General features: G+C 42.9%; 2 protein-coding genes across 2 annotated transcripts in view; one reads left to right on the forward strand and one right to left on the reverse strand.

Moving 5' to 3' along the window:
• Nucleotides 1–3,362, forward strand: guk1b (guanylate kinase 1b). The gene is made up of 8 exons (XM_028403925.1): nucleotides 1–112; nucleotides 293–334; nucleotides 574–684; nucleotides 1,621–1,717; nucleotides 2,302–2,440; nucleotides 2,568–2,652; nucleotides 2,740–2,825; nucleotides 3,330–3,362. The coding sequence occupies exons 1-8, from the start codon at nucleotides 1–3 to the stop codon at nucleotides 3,360–3,362; spliced, it is 705 nt and encodes a 234-aa protein (XP_028259726.1).
• A 508-nt stretch (nucleotides 3,363–3,870) lies between these two features.
• obscna (obscurin, cytoskeletal calmodulin and titin-interacting RhoGEF a) overlaps nucleotides 3,871–19,180 on the reverse strand; it is a 34,998-nt gene continuing 19,688 nt past the window's right edge. Inside the window, 42 exon segments of the mRNA XM_028404211.1 lie at nucleotides 3,871–4,468; nucleotides 4,574–4,723; nucleotides 4,809–4,905; nucleotides 5,134–5,148; nucleotides 5,267–5,490; nucleotides 5,571–5,810; nucleotides 6,107–6,203; nucleotides 6,332–6,499; nucleotides 6,669–6,782; nucleotides 6,896–7,024; nucleotides 7,110–8,243; nucleotides 8,246–8,846; nucleotides 8,966–9,043; nucleotides 9,160–9,205; nucleotides 9,441–9,593; nucleotides 9,694–9,720; nucleotides 9,809–9,981; nucleotides 10,066–10,143; nucleotides 10,221–10,281; nucleotides 10,370–10,570; nucleotides 10,641–10,728; nucleotides 10,830–10,998; nucleotides 11,139–11,251; nucleotides 11,329–11,447; nucleotides 11,653–11,761; nucleotides 13,274–13,379; nucleotides 13,472–13,601; nucleotides 13,669–13,771; nucleotides 13,889–14,056; nucleotides 14,248–14,361; nucleotides 14,479–14,656; nucleotides 14,734–14,892; nucleotides 14,969–15,133; nucleotides 15,224–15,325; nucleotides 15,424–15,583; nucleotides 15,652–15,825; nucleotides 15,951–16,033; nucleotides 16,126–16,326; nucleotides 16,491–16,603; nucleotides 16,688–16,782; nucleotides 16,880–16,952; nucleotides 17,043–19,136. Coding sequence (XP_028260012.1) covers nucleotides 4,288–4,468; nucleotides 4,574–4,723; nucleotides 4,809–4,905; nucleotides 5,134–5,148; nucleotides 5,267–5,490; nucleotides 5,571–5,810; nucleotides 6,107–6,203; nucleotides 6,332–6,499; nucleotides 6,669–6,782; nucleotides 6,896–7,024; nucleotides 7,110–8,243; nucleotides 8,246–8,846; nucleotides 8,966–9,043; nucleotides 9,160–9,205; nucleotides 9,441–9,593; nucleotides 9,694–9,720; nucleotides 9,809–9,981; nucleotides 10,066–10,143; nucleotides 10,221–10,281; nucleotides 10,370–10,570; nucleotides 10,641–10,728; nucleotides 10,830–10,998; nucleotides 11,139–11,251; nucleotides 11,329–11,447; nucleotides 11,653–11,761; nucleotides 13,274–13,379; nucleotides 13,472–13,601; nucleotides 13,669–13,771; nucleotides 13,889–14,056; nucleotides 14,248–14,361; nucleotides 14,479–14,656; nucleotides 14,734–14,892; nucleotides 14,969–15,133; nucleotides 15,224–15,325; nucleotides 15,424–15,583; nucleotides 15,652–15,825; nucleotides 15,951–16,033; nucleotides 16,126–16,326; nucleotides 16,491–16,603; nucleotides 16,688–16,782; nucleotides 16,880–16,952; nucleotides 17,043–19,136 — 8,783 coding nt within the window. The 3' untranslated portion in view covers nucleotides 3,871–4,287.

Raw genomic sequence — 19,180 nt, forward strand, 5'->3', positions numbered from 1 at the left:
ATGTCAGGACCCAGGCCTGTGGTGTTGAGCGGCCCGTCTGGAGCGGGGAAGAGCACGCTGATGAAGAGGCTGATGAAGGATCATGAAGGCGTCTTTGGATTTAGCGTGTCACGTAAGTTTTTGTGCCAACTGGCTTCAGTACAGCATCCCATCTTGAGGAAGTAGGACACAGTGTCTAATTCTGCACGGGGCAGCAGCATTTTGTGGCACACCAATAAGCTGAGACGGATGTTTCTTCTTTAGTTTCTTAATATCTGCCTGGTTTTCTAATGATAAAATCCTCTCCTTGCAGACACAACTAGAAACCCTCGGCCGGGAGAGGAAGATGGCAAAGGTAACAGTCAACACTGCCCTGCTGGTGACACCTGGTTGATGTTTTTGCCCCTTCACACTGTATGATCTGCAGCCCTGGACTTGGATTTGAAGTTCTCCCAGCCTCCCTTTACCTGCCCAGTCCACAGTAACACTTCTTACTCCCAAGTGAACTGCACACATGGTTTTGTCACCCTGTATATAGTTCCCTTCATATAAAGGGATAAACATCTTTCTGTGCCTTTTTTGCTTTCTCCATAGGGCTGAACAAGCTCCCCATGCTTCTGGGGGCTACTTTACTGCCCGTAGCAGACATCTTTTCCTCTGAATCCTCATTTTCGTGTCCAAATGAATCAGAAACCACAGATGAAGGTGATCTCAGTGTGATTCTTGATCACAGTTTTTTAACAGCAGAGGGATGGGGGTTACTTTCATCATCCTGGCACGCTGTCATTGGATTCATAAAGGAAGTCTTATGACAAATAAAAATATATTTTTTAAAAAATATACAAAGATCCCAGGAATTGGGATCAAACAGTCAACACTTTGGAGTAAAAAGCTTTTGAAAATAGCCCCCTGTGATGCCTCGGTAGTGATTCCCCTTTTTCCACTCCCAGAAATGGTTCCCACTTCCTGTTGCTGCTGCTAGATGATTTGCATTCAAACATTAGCAAAGATTCAAAGTGTGAATCTTTATTTTGTCTTTATAACTGAGCCTTCAAGTCTGTCATGTCTGTTGAACACAATTCTTTAGTTAAGGTGCAGAATATGCATTTTAAGGAATGAATTTCGTACAGTTTGGGTTATAATGAGCTTTTGTGCTTGTACATGAATATTTCATCTGCTGCCCAGGCTGAACCGTGCAGCACAGTCACTTTCTGTCCACTGTTTTCTCTTCAGCCGGAGCTGCATCGCCTTCATGTTGTCATGCTAATGATTGCATGCTATCACAGTGGCCATTAGTGGTAGCAGTAGTAATGCGTTTGCTTCTGAAACTCTGCTGTTTTAGAGGTTTTGATGTTTGGAAGATGTAGGACTATGAACCTGGTGTGGCTAACATAATGTGTTCTGCAACTGTTGAAGTAATGACATCCATTAAAAAAACATGTGTAATCTTTGCACACAGAGTGACTGAATACTTGTCTGTTTATCACCACTGGACTGGATGATTGCACATTACCATTGACCTGTATTTCCTTTTAATAACACTGGTCATCATCATTTGAGTTACATTATGTCACTTTTATCACATTTTCTGGGGTGCAGATATTACTGACAGAGGCTTATAATAAATATTGCATCTTTCAGACTACCACTTCACAACGCGAGAGGCCATGCAGGAGGGTATCGACAAAGGAGACTTCATTGAGACTGCAGAGTTTTCTGGCAACATGTATGGAACAAGGTAAAAATACAATCTGTATAAATGTATGAGATTTGTACCTGTTCAAAGGGGAGGTGTGCTTCTCCACTGTTGCGAATTGCCTGCTAATAAAGTGCCTTGAGATCTTATGATCTGGCTATAAATTAAATAAATAACTTGGAACATTGAACTGGTGGTGAACAAGCTGTCTAAATAAGATTTGAATTGTCACATTTCAGAAACTCTTCCATCTTTTAAACTTGTTGTAAATGAAACAAAGACTGCTGGCTTTTATCAAATGTCCTTGGGCTTAGCATCAAGGATCAAGAGCATGTGTAATAGTGCGGTGACAGATGGAGCTTTAACCCCCATTAGGTCAAAAAGAGCAACGCTGCAGCTCAGCACCTCGTGTGTCACGTTTAATCTCTTCCTCTTCTGAAGATAACACTCACTCACTGAGTCTGAGCAGCTCGGATCAATGCAGCGATCCTCTTACCTCAGTCGCTACATGTGAGAAGCATAAAATGACATGATAACATGAATTCAGTACCTGCTTTGACATTGTAGAGCCTGTTTCTGCTCACATGTGTGCTCTTGTTTTGTTTTTCTTTGTTGTTTTTTTATAGTAAAGCCGCCATAGAGGACGTACAGGCTAAGAACCTAATCTGTATCCTTGATGTGGACATCCAGGGGGTGAAGAGGATTAAAGAGACTGACCTGAACCCCATCTATATCTCCATCCAGCCTCCATCCATGGAGATCCTGGTGAATGTGGCACTTGTTATCTTTAATGTTATAAAGCTCTGTGCAGAGTGGTTTTTAAGTTTCATTATTTCATAGAGCAACCCTTCTACTGAGAGGTAATGTGTTGTCGTGTTGTCCGTCTCTTTAGGAGAAACGTCTGAGGGACAGGCAGACAGAGTCAGAGGAGAGTTTACAGAAACGTCTGGAGGCAGCACGCATTGATATGGAGCTGAGTGAGTTTCTGTGCAGCTCTGCAGGAACATGAAGCTGGAATCCAGACAATCACTGCAGCTAATTCTTTATTTTATTTTCATTTCTAGGTAAGGAGCCTGGAGTGTTTGATGTTGTTATCATCAATGATGACTTAGAGAGGGCCTATGAGGAGCTGAAAGAGATCTTGAATGATGTAAGTAAAACCATATAGTGATTTTGGATCTTAAAGGTTGTCAGACTGTGTCCGTGGCAACGTTTCCTGCACAAAATCAGAGGCTGTGCGCTGTTCTTTGTGTTTCATCATTTGTGTCAAAAACAGTGGGAGGAGCTAATGGCGATGCAACACATGAAACATTAGCTCCTTTGAGACAACGATTCCACTAAAAAGCCACTAGGAAGACTTGTGTGATGTTCTATAATTGAAGGCAGCATTTAGGTCTCATGTACCAGGTCTGTCCTTTTACACAGCCAGTCAACTACAGTAGCTCCACTGCTACAACAATACATCACCATTCACCCCAGGAGCCACAGAAATGTGAGGCTCTCATCCTAAAAACATGTCACACTGTTTTGATGAGGGGTCCAGAAACACACTTTGCTGCCGAATTTCTACAGCCACAGAATAAAACAAATCTTTGCCACTTGAACAAATACTTTGAAAAGAACAACAGTATGTGTCCTCTCTCTCTTTCTACAGGAAATACAAAAAGTTATGGAGGCCAAATCCTAGAAGAACCAACAGCTGTGACTTTTACCCAAATAACTTCATCTTTCTTTAACACAAACATACAGGATAAATGTTTTTCCTTTACACTGCATTTTACTTTCAGACATTTGCTTGGTACTTTTGATGCAGATTGACTGAAATGTTCTTGTTCTTCAACTGAATGGGGGGTTTGAGTTAGGTTTAGTAAAATAAATTGTTGCTAGTAGTTACATAACCCAAACATTTATGCCAGTTTGACCCCACTGGCATTTAAAAGAAAAACGACAAAATGACGGCCAAATCCAGTGCAGTCATTGGTCTTTGTAAACTTAGGTTTGGCAGCAAAGGTGGAGCCCAGGTCAGTACCAACAAGTACACACTACACATTGCTGAGATGTACTTAAGTCACTCAGTAATATATAAATAAAGATCCTCACATTTCTCTCCATATATCAGATTTAACACACTGGAGTGTATATGTTAAGTGTGTGTGTGTGTTTGTATACAAATGGACCAGAATAAAAAAACAATGTCTGAGCACGTCTGTGTCTTTTAATAAATATTCTATATAACTCATCAGGTTGGTGTTAATCCAGTATATTGATAATAATAAACCCTGAAGCATTCATTGAAACCTGGCATCATTTTCCCATCTTTACATTGCAAACTTGAGATGGATTAAATAAAACACTCTAAAGAAGCAAAACACACGGCAACTCAAAAACAGTGCGCACTCATAGCTTTATCCCTGATGTGTTTTCATAGCACACACCCATGAATACTCTACCATATGATACTGTGAGTACAAACTCATTAAGACGCATCCCATTTTTTAAAAGTCAGGGTATTTCAAAACTACCTTTATCAATGAGACCTACTGAAGAAACACACACATGAATTAAAAGTGTAACACTTCATGTTATTCAATAAGGCCTGTGGCATCGTTGCTTTACTGCAAAAAGGGAACCTGCAGTTTGGTGCGCACCTGATCTCGTTTCTCTTCTTTCTGTGTGAGGTAAGCTTTCAGCTTGTCAGTGGAAAAACACACTTTGGAGTGCCGGGCTTTGGGTGGGCCGCGATGTGAACGCAGCCACGGGTTCTGGAGACACTCAGCTGCAGTGGGGCGCCCCCTATAGAGTTATTATCACATTAAACAATGTTAGACACATATTTATGTTCTAAATATGTGTATACAATATGCCTGCTTGTATGCTTTTTTTAAGAGAGACTCTCACCAGGATTTGTTATTCAGGCTGCTCTTCATAAAGTTTAAGGCTCCCTCTGAGAGACCAGGGTAACAGTGACCAAACTGGATCTTCCCTTTCTTGATGTTTCTGTCCTGCTCCCAGCTGTGATCTGCCTGGAACGGGCTGTCGGCACTCAACCTAGTAAAGAACAAAGTCATATATTGTACAAATTTTCCACATAATATGTAGTCTAAAGTCAGGCTGACTTCTGACTTTTGCTTACATGATGAACAGCAGAACTCCGATGGCCCAAACGTCTGTCTCAGGTCCAACTCCCTGACCCTCCAGGATTTCCGGAGCTTTAGGAAGGACAATATAAACTGACAAAACAGACAGACACAGGATATTGTTCTTAAATAGTCAGGCTCTGACAGGCAATGCCATTTTCTCTTACATGCTTGATTATTAGGAAAATGGCTGAAATCAGAAATAAAATGGAAAAGGAAATGGACTTGTTAGGCTATGGTAGCTAGGATCAGCTGAGGTGGGTGAAGTTATGCTGGGTTATTTCCATCCATCAATGATGTCCTCTCTTAAAGAATGTGTACCTTTGCTGCGGCAGTCTGTTGGAAGGCCATGACAGTCAAAGGTTTAGTACATTAGACCAATCTTCAAAAGCACAAGCATCAAAATGTATGCTATTTAGTTAGCTTTGTGAGTTTAGTATAAAATATCTATTACCTTTGCTGTCAGAGAAGCCATGGATGTGCTCAATGTTGAGAGGCTGTCCGGGTGTGTACGACTGAGCCGAGCCAAAGTCAACGATCTTGAGGTGGTCACCATCATCCACCAGCATGTTGTCAGACTTCAGGTCTAGGTGGATAACTCGACGGCTGTGCAGATAGTCGACTGCACTCAGAATCTGAACCAGCAGCTCTGCCACATGAGTCTCTGCATACAGATCTCTGAGGAGACAAACAAAGCTTAACTGTGTGGTTTTTTTTTATTTGATCCTGGGATTCTTGGACTCAGCTGTTGTGTTTACCTTGCAGCCAGACTATAGAGCAGCTCCTTGCCAGGACAGAGCTCTTCCACCAACAGCAGGTAGCAGGGGGTGATAAAAGCACTGTGCAGCTGAACCAGGTGGGGGTGATGAAGCCTCCTCAGCAGCTGGTACTCTCGCAGCACCAGCTGTCTCTGCTCTGCCTGGTAAGCGGTGATCTTGGCAGCAAACACCTGGCTAGTCTCAACATCCCTGCACAGCGTTACTACACTGAAACGACCCCTGAGGGAAAGAGAAGAAGACTGTAAGGAGTTTAATGAACCAGTGACGCATTAGGTTAGCAGGTTGCTCCTTAACCACAAGGTTGAAGGTTCAAATCCGAGGGCCAGCCAGTGGCCTAAATTGCAGAGCTTACATTACTATCTACTACACCATCATGTTTCAAACATAAAAAGCTGAATCCAAAAAGAAGAAATAATGTTATTATCAGGTGCTTAAGTAATACCAACAAATGAGTTCCCACTCTTGATCAATGACACTTTTGGTCAATAGTTGCAGCTTGTTATTGAAGATTCCACCTGTTGATCTCAGAGAGGAGGTTGTAGCTCCTGTGTGTTGTTGATCCAGTGACCTTTGACCCCAGGGACTCAGTCTGAATGAGAGGAATGGGAATGTCTGTAAAACAAAAGACACACAGATAGAGCTGCTGTTACTGTTATCGGCTTCAATGTGAAAATGAAAATGAATGAAGTCACGCGTTTTAAACAGCAGACGTGCAGGCAAAGCTAGAGTGTTTTTCTTGCCTTCAGGATGATCGGCCATAACGACAGGAGCTGAAGCATCACTGAAAGGTCCTGCTCCGGTCTTTGTGATGCAGCCCACCCTGAACACGTAAGAAGCTCCACTGTGTAAGTCCTTCACCACATAGAAGCTCTCTGTCACCTCCTCTGACAGCACTGTCCATTCCCCACCTGAGGAGGCATACATGACACATTATTGTTATTTTAACACAATACGACTAATATATGGGATTTTTACCAGCATATAATTTGTATGCAAACAGATCATTGTTTATACAGTATACAAAGAAGATATTAACATGTCTCATGTCTACTCCTGCTCTCATCTCTGTGAACCCACCATCTGTACAGTATTGCACACAGTAAGTGATGGGGTCACTGGACTGAACCGGCCTCCACACCAGCATGACTCCTCCTCCATCTAACTGTAGCACCTCAGCCTTGCTGGGACAATCTGAGTATTTAAGGAAATGCAATAAGAATTACACAGATGCACTCTTAGAGCAAAAAGTGTGATTTTGACATTGATTAATATTTAACAAAAAAAATTTGTAAATCAGTGGCAACCTTTTGTCTTTTTGAACCCAGGTATCTTGAAAGATGGTAAGAGTTTGGAGGTCCTCTTTTTGGGACTCTCAGGGCCACTGCTGAGTTTCCTTTCAGGTGGGGCAGGAGCAGATAGTTTCACTATTGGCCCTGTTAGGGGAGATTTTAACATATTTGTTCACTTATTGTTCTTGTTTACAATGATGCAAACATTTAATGATTTGCAATAACTCACCTCCTTTACTCACATCCTCCTTACTGGAAGACCTGGAAAACAGTTTGGTCAGGCTGGATGCTGAAGCTCTCATTTTCTTTCTCAGAGACATGGTGGGTGTGTCAGGCTTCATTATCTCGCCTAGTGTGGGTCCTAACTCTGTGTTCTCCAGCTGGGAGTAAGAATGGCCAGTCCAGGACTGCCTGCGGAAAATCTTCAGCAGTCCCAGTTTGGGTGACTTTCCCGTAGGTGGACGAGCTTCGAGAGCTGGAGCAGATGCATGTCTCTGGAGGCCATGGGTGTCCTTCTTGTCTTTGGCTCTAGGAGGCCTCTCTGGGCCCTGTAGAGAGGACAGACTTGGGCTGGGGCTGGACATTAGTGGTGTACCCAGTTGACATTTGCTGTCTGTTGATAAACTGGGGTTGGAGCGTGTGCGATTACGTGGTGGCGCCTGAGGAATCGAGCTCCTGGATTGTATCTCCTGGAATGAGCAAGGTGACGGTGAAATCAGAGGCTCATCTTGATCATCATATCCATCGCTCTCTCCTGATCTGTATCTTCCTCTGAGGAGACCATGACTCAGCTCCTCATATGAGCCGAGTCTACTTGAAGACTCAGAGCCAGCGTGCTCCAAAATAAAAGACTCAGTCAGAGATCCTTGTGAGCCGGCAAATGCATCTCTCCCAGTCTGATCCAGCCTGACACCATTTCTGTCTCCAGAAAGGAAGTTGGAGGGAACAGATGATCCACTAATTGTGCGAGTCCCTGATACAGGAGCAACAGAGCCTCTTCTTCTTGTGGCCTGCTGAGAGCTCTGGATAGTCAGCACGTTCCTCCCTGCCACTTCATCATCTGTGAAATCTTCCTTCAGACTCTGAGAGCCTTCTTCTTTACCTGGCTTTGTACGGCCGGGTGAGCTGGGAGAGCGACGTGAGTATTCATCAAGAGACCTGCTTCTCCTGTGAGGGGGCAAATTGGAGTTGATTAGGCTCACTCCACTGTCAAACGAGCAGGACTTCTGCATGGTGGGCTGGATGGAGGCCCGTCTCTGGCCACGGTTGATCTCTGTTTCATCCTCTACATATTCAATAAGAGGCTCATTGAGGCGTCCTGAGAGGCTCCTCCTGAGAGGCTTGCGGCCTCTCTCCTGCTTTTGGCCTTAAATTTGTCCCGTAGTGTCATGTGTCTGGCGGACATAGGTGAAAGCTGAAGAGAGGTGCTATAGAAAGTGCTCCGGATGACGCTCCCCCGAGGGATACGACCTCCATCACTGCCTGAACCCTCATCCCCATCCGAAAGGTAGAGGGATGGACTGCTGTCCTTGCTGAACCGCCGCTCCCTCTGAGGTGTTCGTTGGCATGACGCTTCTGACGATGTAACTGACTGCCTGCTCACACTCCGCTCTAATACACTCCTCCTACCTGCCACCTCCTCGTCCTCTTCCTCCCCTAACGTCACTTCCCCTTCCTCATCTTCATCAGGGTGGAATTTGGCAAAAGATTCAGGGATCTGTACTCTCTCCATTAAAGGATCATAGTCTTCCTCTGTTTCCTCCTCCTCCTCAGTCTGGCTGCATTGTTGGAAAAAGTCCCAAGAGTCAGCCTCATCATACTCAGATGAGGAGCTGCTGCTCAGGGAGGTACTGCTGTGTTCTTGGGGTTCACGAGGCACCGTCGCTGCCGTCTCTCTGAGAGGAGCATCCAGCAGCTCAGGAATGGGCCTCAATGTGAGAACTGAGCCAATGCAGGTCAAAGAACGCTAAAAAGACCGATGAGGAACATTAGATTTGTCAAGTCAAATATTTTTAGCATAACACGATCCACATCAACAGGTACTCCTGGTAAGTATAAGATGAATAAATACTGGGGGCAACTCACCTGCCACTTCCTCTTTGAGATGAAGACTTTCAGACTCCTTGTACTAATTTCTTCAGTATCTTCTCCTGCATGTTCATCCTGACCACAATTATAACACATTTTATAACATATATACATATATATATATATATGTATATATATATGTATATACTTTATTTGTGTTTTAATCTAACAACAAGCTTGAAGGTTCTTACCTGGAACCACTCGTGACTTAGGCACTCAAAGGCGGATGGTCGCTTTCTGGAGTCAAAAAAATAGTCACAGATGTTTCACCGCCATCATTTTGACAGTGACAATAATGTTATTGAAGACGTGAAGAAGCTCCACCTTAGAGGTCACAGAGTTAACCTTCTGGTTTCGCACAGTTTTCAGTTATGGATTTACACTAATATCATTAATAGACTTCTTTTACATATGGAAACTGACTTGTAAAGGATTGTGTGAAAGTGTGGCATAAATAAAACTGCTTCCATACTCTGCATCTGGCTGAAGGACCATGTGGAGAAAGTTCTTGGCTTCAGGGCTCCTATTCATGATGTCAGGGGCATCCCAGTTCAGAGTCCCTTCACCCACTCTCAGCAGTGTGGCACGGTCAGTTTCACCCGTAAAAGGGCATCGGCACATTAAACTAGAAATGTAAACATAAACCATGATGTCAACACAATCCATAGATTCTGCATGTTGTAAAATCTTGAAGTTTATATAAATAAAAGGGCTGTGATACATACCACAGGTAGGCAATAGCACCCACAGCCCTGATGGATGTTTGGAATAAGATACATTGTTATAAATTGCTCTCTGTTAGAAACTGCATGTTATGTTTTCTTTAGCAGAAAACCTCACCAAATATCGGTGCCCACACTGACTGGTTCTTGGTGAACAATCTCTGGTGCAACAAACTCAGGTGTACCATACATGCTGTACTGGTGTCTGGATGTGTCTATTTCCTGGCAGAAGCCAAAGTCACAGATCTTGATCTCATCTCTTGGTGGGTACACCATCAGGATGTTATCAGGCTAAAGGGAGTACAAATAACAGAAATGTTATTAAAACTATACTAAAAACAAGTCAGTAATGCCAAGCTGGACTGAAAATATCACCTTAATGTCCAGATGTAAGATGTTCATGCTGTGAATATGACCGACTCCTTCAAGAATTTGCTGGATATATGACTGAACCTAAAACAAGAATGTCATCAAGAGTCAGATATTTTCAAGACTTACATAACACAGTAAAGATAAATGTGAGTTTTTACCTCTTTCTCTGAGACTGACCCTCTCAGTAATAAATGGTCCAGAAGTCCATGAGAACAGCAGCTAGAAATGGTGTCAAAGATCAAATGTGTGTATATGTGTGAAACACACAGTGAAGATAAACTAGTCAGAGATAGAAAAGGCAGGATACAGTTCTGTAATTAGCACCAGTGTGCGTCTGGTGCAGAAGAAGTCCAGAAGACAGGCCACTCTAGGGTGAGCCAGACGGGACAGTAAGTCTCTCTCCTGGAAGGCTCGGGTCCGAGTGCTGCTCCGCAGAGGAAGAAACTTTGCAGCAAAGACTTCACTTGTCCCTCTATGGACTACACGCTTCACCACTCCAAACGTCCCCCTGGAACACACAACGCAGTGTGAAATCTCAGCAGAGCTGTGGGACATATTGGACTATTTAGATCAATTACCTTCCAATTTCCTCGTGTATGTCATAGACCGAGAATAACTTCCTTCTCTTCCCCAGCTCCACCTCTCTCTCCTGAGACTCCAGAGGACCTACAGAAAGACTTGGAACTAAGTCATCTGTGGGAAACCACATGCACTAACATAATCACAATATTATTTTATGTCTTTTAACCATAGGGCTGTTGTCTCACCTTCCTCCACTGTGAGCTGAGCTTGGCACGAGGTATGACCAGAGTCATTGTGAGCGAAGCAGGTGTATATACCACTGTCCTCTCCTTCAGGGCACACAATGGTCACAGAGCAGCGGGCACCATGTTGCACTATCCTCACATTCTCATTGGCAGCAAGCTCATCTTCATCCTCCAATCAGAGACAAAGACAGAACTTATAATAGGAGTAGCTATGATTGTTCAGTGCAAATAAACCCCGCAGTTTGTCATTTATTTTATAGATTATATAGATTTTAAGCTAAACAAAAATATCAAACCCCATGTTTATACCTTGTACCACTGAATCTTAGGCGTAGGTCTTCCTGTGATGATGGCTGTAAATGTAGCTGTTTGGCCAGGCTCGACACACAGGTCTTCAGTGGGTACCTGGATGGATGGAGGAGCTGAACAGGAAACGAGACCATTTAATTAATCATGTATGGGCTAACAATGATATGCAAAACAAACAATACAAAAATACCATCCGTGATTTCCAGCATTGGCTCTGTGATGTAGATCTCCTCTTCTTCTTCAAGGTAACACACAAGCTGCTGCATTGACTGATGCTCAGATGAGGGGCCATGAATGTCCATTTCAGTACTACACTCCGCAATGGCAAGAGAGAAGAGACAAAAGACAAGGCTGTTACACATGGATAATAAGACATGGACACATATTGTTTTTTGTTGTTACACAACACTGCAACCTGCATTCCAAGCTTAGCATTTTCACCTCAAAGACAATTAGGATTACTGTTACGAGGAAGGCAAAGTTGACATAATCACACCAGTCACACAAAACTTACTGTTCAGGGTCTTCAGGAGGAAAAAGCATCTTTGCAATAGAGGTGGGACTGAAATCAGTCTGTAACCATTTCTTCACAAAGGCAGTAGACCAGCCCTCTGAGTCAGCATCTGTGGAACCAGAAAAACACTCAGCCAGTGTAGAGACTCCAAAATAAATATATGATATTTGTAAGGAATGTGCATTTGTTTTACATTACCTTGCAGTCCTGTAACAGTTAATACTGTACTTCTTACCTTGCAGCTTCAGGATTTAACCCCACTAACCCACCACACCAACAGAACGTGGGCACATGCCCACTCCTGCATGGTCATTAAGGAGACACTTGCCAAGCACATGACCATCTTGTGTTCGTAGAAGTGAAGAGTTAGCTGGGCATGCATTGGCAAGAGGAGAGAAGGGTATGTTGAGTGGTTATTTGTTATCATGACAGTGATGACTTACATGGAACGGTCCATGTGAGGAACCTCCTGCTTTAGGACGAGTAGGGGGAAGATGGAAAAACATGTAGGTTATGGACAATGGACAGACAAAACATGGTGTCTAACATCCAGAAAACACAGTAGTCTATGTAGAGCATGTCATGGCATAACCACTAGGAAATATATGACAGTATTGTGTACTTGCTATCAGTATATCTGATTAATGATTACTCTGCATTATACTGTAGTCTATGGCACCTCCATGGTCAGACTGACATTTGCATGGTAGCAAATGCTTATGCCCTCTGCAGAAAGTGGAAACATGATGAAAAACACAAACAGTCAACATATATGATAAATGTATCAAAATGTTTTCATGGTAAGATGATGCTGGGAAGTGTAGTATGATGTCTATGTGGAATGGCAGCCACAAGATCCCACTCATTATGACAAAAAACACAGCTAGAAAAGGTCATGGTTGAGGTTACATAAATAGATGTGAGCATAAGAACTGCTAAGACATAATTAAACATGCAGAAGATCTACTGCTGGTCAGATGAGACAGGAAACACTTGAGAGAGAGTCAAGCTTGGTTATATGTAGGTATTTGATGAAAGATGCTTATGATTTAAAAGGGTTTAGTGTGGGTATGACTGTTGTATTAATCACAATGTAGTTATGAACTTCAAATTAGGGATCACATGCTGAGGTTTAGGTGAAGCAGTCAATGTGACACAAATGAAAACAATCAGACATGAGGTGAGTGCTTCAATTTCATGCATTCTATCACATAATACAGTTAATAGTCAGTTGTTACACTAGTTTAACTAGTTTTTAGCGTTCAGCTACAGACCGCTGCACTCCATGCCATAACTGGTGGAAATCTGGTGACAACTGGTTTGGTAGGTGGAACTACTTATGATGTGAGTGTGTGTAAAATGGGTGACAAGGTAAATGTAAGTAGAGTAAAATCCCAGAATGGTGTAAACTGAAGAGAATGGATGAATGGTAGGTCGAAAAGACCCAGATTGTTGCAGTTTGTTGTAGAGTGAAGAGGTGTCACATGGCGTGATGGGATCTGATATAAAACTGGACAATGGCATGTGCTTCATCCCTTCTTATACCCAGCTGAACTACTGAAAAACTGAACCATCCACATGAAAACCCCTTCATTTACCTCAGTGGCTCTGATTGCCGTACCTTTGGGAGGTAAGTCCTGTGGTTGGTCATTCTCAGTGTCAGGTGGTGGTATGTAGGCAGGACACAGACCTGCTTTGCACTTGACACAGCCAAGTTCATTCCAAAGCTAAACAAAACATGAACATACTTTTATCTTAAAAGAAGACATCTGATATCAGTGAGACAAGTGATTTAATGTACTATATATGAGTTTAATACCTCACACTCATATTGTCCAATATCTGCCTCTGTGGCACTGATCACCGTCAGAGACAGGATTCCACTACGAGCATCCTTCACGATGGAGTATTTCTGCTGGTCAGTCAACTCTCGGCCATCTTTTAACCATCTGTAAAAGATTAATATATTTAGCACACAAACCACACAAATCATACAACAGCTCTGTGATCCCATACCTTATCCGTGGTAAAGGTGTGGTGAGTGTGGAACAAGAGAACTGGATATCCTCTCCTTCTATTAGACAGGCACTCTCCAGTCGACTCACAAACCTGGGTGGAGCTGCAGAGAAGAAGACATACATTCAAGTGTCAGCTGGGTCTCTATAATTAAAAAAAGACCATCAGTGGCAGTTATAGTCATGTCAAAGGTATGATAATATTAGTAGATTTGGCTCACCCTGCACCACCACCTTAGCCAGAGTGCCTGCACTGCCCATAGAGCTGGTGGCGTAGCATGCATACTGCCCAGAATCCTCTGAGGTAAGGCTGTCCAGAATGAGGCTACAGGTGCCTGTCCGGTCTGCTGTGATGATGTGCCGTGGGTCATCCTCCAGTGGAAGACCATCTAATAGGTGAGTATCAGCAATGATGTAAAAGTGGCAACAAATATCTTGGCTATACACTTATATGCATACATATATATGTAGATTTTGAGTATTATTGTCCAATTTTGTTGTCTAGACCAAACTCTAACATGTAATTTATTCAGGAATGTTTCAGCTTTGCTCTCAGCTGAGTATGTTTGGCTTCTCAAACCTTTGAGCCAGCTGATAACTGGTTTTGGAGACCCTGAGACCTTGCAGCTGAGTTTGATCGTTTCTCCAATCTTTGTTTTGCAGTCAGACAACAGTGACTCAAAGATGGGAGGGCCTATAGACAAACACAAATACAGAAATCAAACACCATGCGCAAAAGGAAGGTAGAAAGTAACAACTTTACTATTGTAATTAGATTACTTTGTTTTTATGTGTGTGGAAGAAAACTTACTGTTAGTGTGCTGACTGGAACGTTGCTGAAGCTCCTTCAAGTCTTTGAGCCAGGAGAGTTTAACCAGCGCAGAGTGCCCCTGCAGTGTGTACCTCCTCATGGAGCCCCTATGCTCATGCCACAAACCCCAAGATCTTTCCTCTCCACCCACAGCCTCCTTTATTTCCACATCATTCAGCTGGATTGATCACAACAGTGAAAATGAGGAGTTAACGATAAGAACTGAAGACTGAAAGTATTGGAGCAAATAACTACCTTCATCTTGTTCTTGAAGGTGTAGGTGTCTCTGTTCATGCTGGGGTCTTTCTTTAGCTTACACAGTATGATACAGTCCTTGAAAAGAAAGACTTGTCTCTGATGCCCTCTAGTGGTTGTTTTAATTTCCGGTGATTCCTCCCACACTGTGAAGACTCCCTAAAGAGCAGAGTAAGTCCATGATCCTCTGAGCCTAATCCTAAATTTTCAAAACACACCAGTCGTCTCTGCTTACCTGTCGCATAGGCTCTCCCAGGGCAGTTAGAGGAGCCGGGTAGTTCTCGATGAGCAACACCTGGTGCAGATTGTCAGACCTCCAGGGCAGGCAGGACACCATGGAGAATGCATCCTCCAGCAGATAGCAGCTCTGCCCACTCTTAGCTTTGTTCTTGATTAACTCCTATCAAAAGGTTTTTTCAAATCCTTTGTTAAATATGAATAATACATTTCAAGTATCAGCACCATTAAGACAGTGTGACTGTACACTGACCTTTAGCAAAGCCTGGTAGGTTTGAATCCTCTCTACTGGTTGCTGGATGAAAGTAAGGACATCCATGACAGGAGCATCAGATTTTCTAGGTTCTGTTAACTCCTGAAACGTGATGAGCAACATCAGACATTAGAATAGTTACTGCTCATCATCTTAGTTTACCAATGTTGATGTTTAATCTTAAAAGATTTTGTGAATACCCTGAAAAATTGTTGAACAGCCTTGTCAGTAATGCAGGCCTCTGCCTGTGCTTGTCCCACCATGTAGTGAAGATACTTCTCAAAGTCTTCCGTGTGTTTAATCAGATGCATGGCAACATCATCATCTGTGGCACACTCTCTCAGACCAGGAAGAATGGACCTGACAAGGCATAAAGTGATGATTTTGATAGTCCATTTGAATGTTGTATCACAGCATTTGAGCATTACCATTCATGTAATGTCACAATGTCCTTGATATTCCTGAAAATGATCTCTTTCTGTTTGAGGATGGTAATGGGGACATGGTGGCTCGAGTCCAGATAATTTAGCTGATGAGAGATGAAGATCTTCATCTCTTTCACAAACTCCACTTCTCCATCAATCAGGCCTTGGATCAGTTGACTAAAATGACACAAGAAGTTTAAAAGAAACTGGATGAAATAGAAAATAGTTTTCACTGCTCACATCTGTGAGTGTTATCATACATACATACAATGTTATCATAAATACATTGCAGAAAAACAGACCTCAAAGCTCTCCTATACTCTTCTCCCGTTGATCCAATTCCATCCAGATCCTCTTGGCATGCTCTTAACTGTGGGAAAGTCTCCTGTTGAAAACAATGCCATGTATTCATCATCAAAAACATTTCTTTACATTGTAACCTGTGTGCTCAGTGTTTGAATGACTCATAGATCCTACCTTTCTCTTCTTCTCTAGGTAGGCTGGACACAGCCATCCCTGCCGAGCAGGGTTGTTTTTGGAGGGTTTGGTCCTCACCAGCCATCTGTCAGGATGAACAGAATCCAGCACTTCTACAAACTGGCCTTCCTTCAGTACAAAACTGTCCTTGTTTCCACCGTTAGGACTGCAGTCAGCACGAGCCACATACATCTCAAACGTCTTAGGGAGAAAAACGGATCAGTTCATAGGACACAAAATAAGGATTTAAATATGGTACGTTGATCAAAGATAAAATAAAACAACGTGATAAACACTGTGTTGTTTTATTTTTTATGTTACTTGGTTTATGTTCATAAACATAAAACCTGTACGTAAGCAAATACCTCTCGTCGATCCTCCTCCCCCTCTGATTCTGATGCAGATACAGTGCTTGCTAAAGGTGTGTGGGCACGTTGGTGCTTTGGAGATGGTGTCCTCATTTTACTATCATGAGCTCCTACATGTGAGAACAAAAGATAACTTTAGTATATAAGCTTTGAAAAATATTAAAAACAAAACAGAAATAAGGACCTGAACTGACCTTTGACCTTCAGTAGTTTCTTCTGAGGCTGGAGAGCAGCAGTCTCCTCTTTATCTCCTTTTGGAGCTACTTGCTCTGCTGGTTTTGGTGCTTCTCTGTTAAGACATCAAATATATATTTTTGATTTAGTTGCAAGCATAGAATTCAAAATGAAATCAATTCAAATCAAATACAGAACATGTACTCGACTACCTTGGTGTGACTGGACCAGTCTCAACTGGTTCTATTATATCCGGAGCTGTGTCGTAATCCGAGGGACTTGACACTGCCAAAAGTAACGTTTGAATGGTGATAATTGTTCTTGCTTTATTGCAAAATACTATACAAAACAATGTGGAATTCATTTGTTACTCACTGGAGCTTGCAGCAATGACTGAGGAGCGCCTTTTCTCCTGTAGGCTCGCCTGAGTGTCCTGCTCTGTCAGGTTGTAGGCCTCCCACAATGAGACACTCACATTTTCGACATAATTTGCTGAAGTTGGCTCCTGTGCTTGACTCTGAGGCAGATTCTGTGTTTTGGCATGAACTTCAGACTTTACCGGGGCAAGCTGTAAAGGAGTTATGGCTGCCAGGGGTGGGTGCACAGGCTTCTGGGCTACAGGAGCAGGTGTCTGCACTGTTATATTCCCATTGTAGGAGGTCACACCAAACTTATTCATCACCTCACAGGTATAAACTCCACTGTCACTGCTCATCAGATTTTTGATCACTAGTGTGCATTCTCCCCTCTCTGTTGTTTTAACACGGGATCGATGGTCATTTGTAATTTCGTGGCCATTTTTTAGCCAACGCACTCTGCTGGGTTTCCCCTCAACAACACACGCAAGTGTGAGGGTACCATGAAGATCTGCAGTCTGGTTCTTGAACACCTCTTTAAAGACCGGCCGCATGTCTTTGCGGGTTTTGTAGCCTTTGAAGGCAGCCTGGATTTTGACTGCAGCCTCTTGCAATTGTGGTTCATCCTCAATGTTAATGCCCATCTCTGCTGGACATTCATTAGATATTTGTGTCTTCATGTGCAGCTCTTTTGTGGGCTCTTCAGCCGCTGAGCTGATGGGCTGGACATTACTATGGTTGGCTGGTATCTCCGTCAGAGCCTCCGAGAAGGTCTCATCCTCAGAAATATAGAGGAGAGGAATATCGTCTGCCATCTTTTTTGTTTGTTGTTCTTCCTGCCTTCTCATTGGCTCCACTGCAACTTTCACTTCCTGGTCCACTTCAAGTTCCTTCCTCATGGGTTTAACCGGCTGTTTTAGTGGCAGTTTGGCTTTTTTCTCTGTAGCTTTGGCAGGCAGCTTTATTTTCTCATCTATTTCACTGTCTGTTATTACTGACTGGTTTCTCTCAAATCTTGGTTCCTCTTCAGCTTTCTTACTCAGTGGCTTTATTAGCTGCTTTATTGGCGGCTCTTCTGTAGTTTTGAATACATCTCGTGCTGGCTGTTGTTCGTCTTGGTCTGTCTCTGTGTCCCTTGATACTTGTTTCTCCATTCTGCCTCTGGTTTTGCTTTTTGACCTCATGGGTGGCTTTGGATGAGCCAACTCAGCTTCTTTTTCTGAAGGCTTTCCCAGTTGTTTGTCCAGCTGAGGCCCTAGATTCTGTTGCTTTTTCTTTCTTTGTTCCTCTGTGGACACTTGTTTGTTTACTCTCTGTTCATGCTCATTTTCAGAATCATTTATTGTCCTCTTTACCACCTCTGGAATGATCTCTTCATTTTCTGTTGAAGTCCTCTTGATTGGTTGCTTTCCCTCTGTCACCTTTCCTTTAGATCTTAATGGTGGTACCAAAGGCTCCTCTGCTGTCTTGTCTACTTCATTTTTCACAGATTTCAAATCTTGCTCCTTTGCTGTTTCTTTCAACTCTTCTAGTGGTTTCACCGGGAGTTTTTCATCACCGCTGGTCTTCTCTGGCAGCAGATTGGGATGTTTCACCTTCTTTTGAACTTCATCTGTTTTCTCTGAAGACGTCACTTGTTTTAGACACTGTTCAGTTTCATCTGCCTTTCGTTTCCTAAGGTCACCTGAAACCCAATCTGACTGGTTTACTTCATGGTCAACTTTCACTTTTTCTTTTTCTGTTTCCAATGGCCCAGTCTGCTCTCCAACTACCCTGTCAACCCAATGATCCTCCTCCGGTCTCACTGGTTTATCAGCTTTCTTGTATACCTTGCTGTTTTTCTCTGTATTAGTTTCTACATTTACATCAAACTCTTTCTCCACAGATGCTGCAGGTTGAAGGTCCTTGTGGGCTTCATTATTCTCCTTCACCACAAATGGCTTTATAACTGGCTCCAGATCTTTTTCTGAATTTGTAACAGATGCCTTCCTTGTCCTCTTTTTGGGCTCAGGGGGTACAGGCTTCTCATTTTCTGCAGTTGGTTTGGAAACTGTACCGCTCACTTGTGGTTGTGTTGCAGCAGGTTCTGCTGTTGGTGGTGTTGGTTGTGGTGCTACACAGAAGAATGTGAAAACATTAACATGAGCAGAGTCATCT

The sequence above is a fragment of the Parambassis ranga genome, chromosome 4 (assembly GCF_900634625.1).
Source record: "Parambassis ranga chromosome 4, fParRan2.1, whole genome shotgun sequence".
Taxonomy (NCBI): Eukaryota; Metazoa; Chordata; class Actinopteri; family Ambassidae; genus Parambassis; species Parambassis ranga.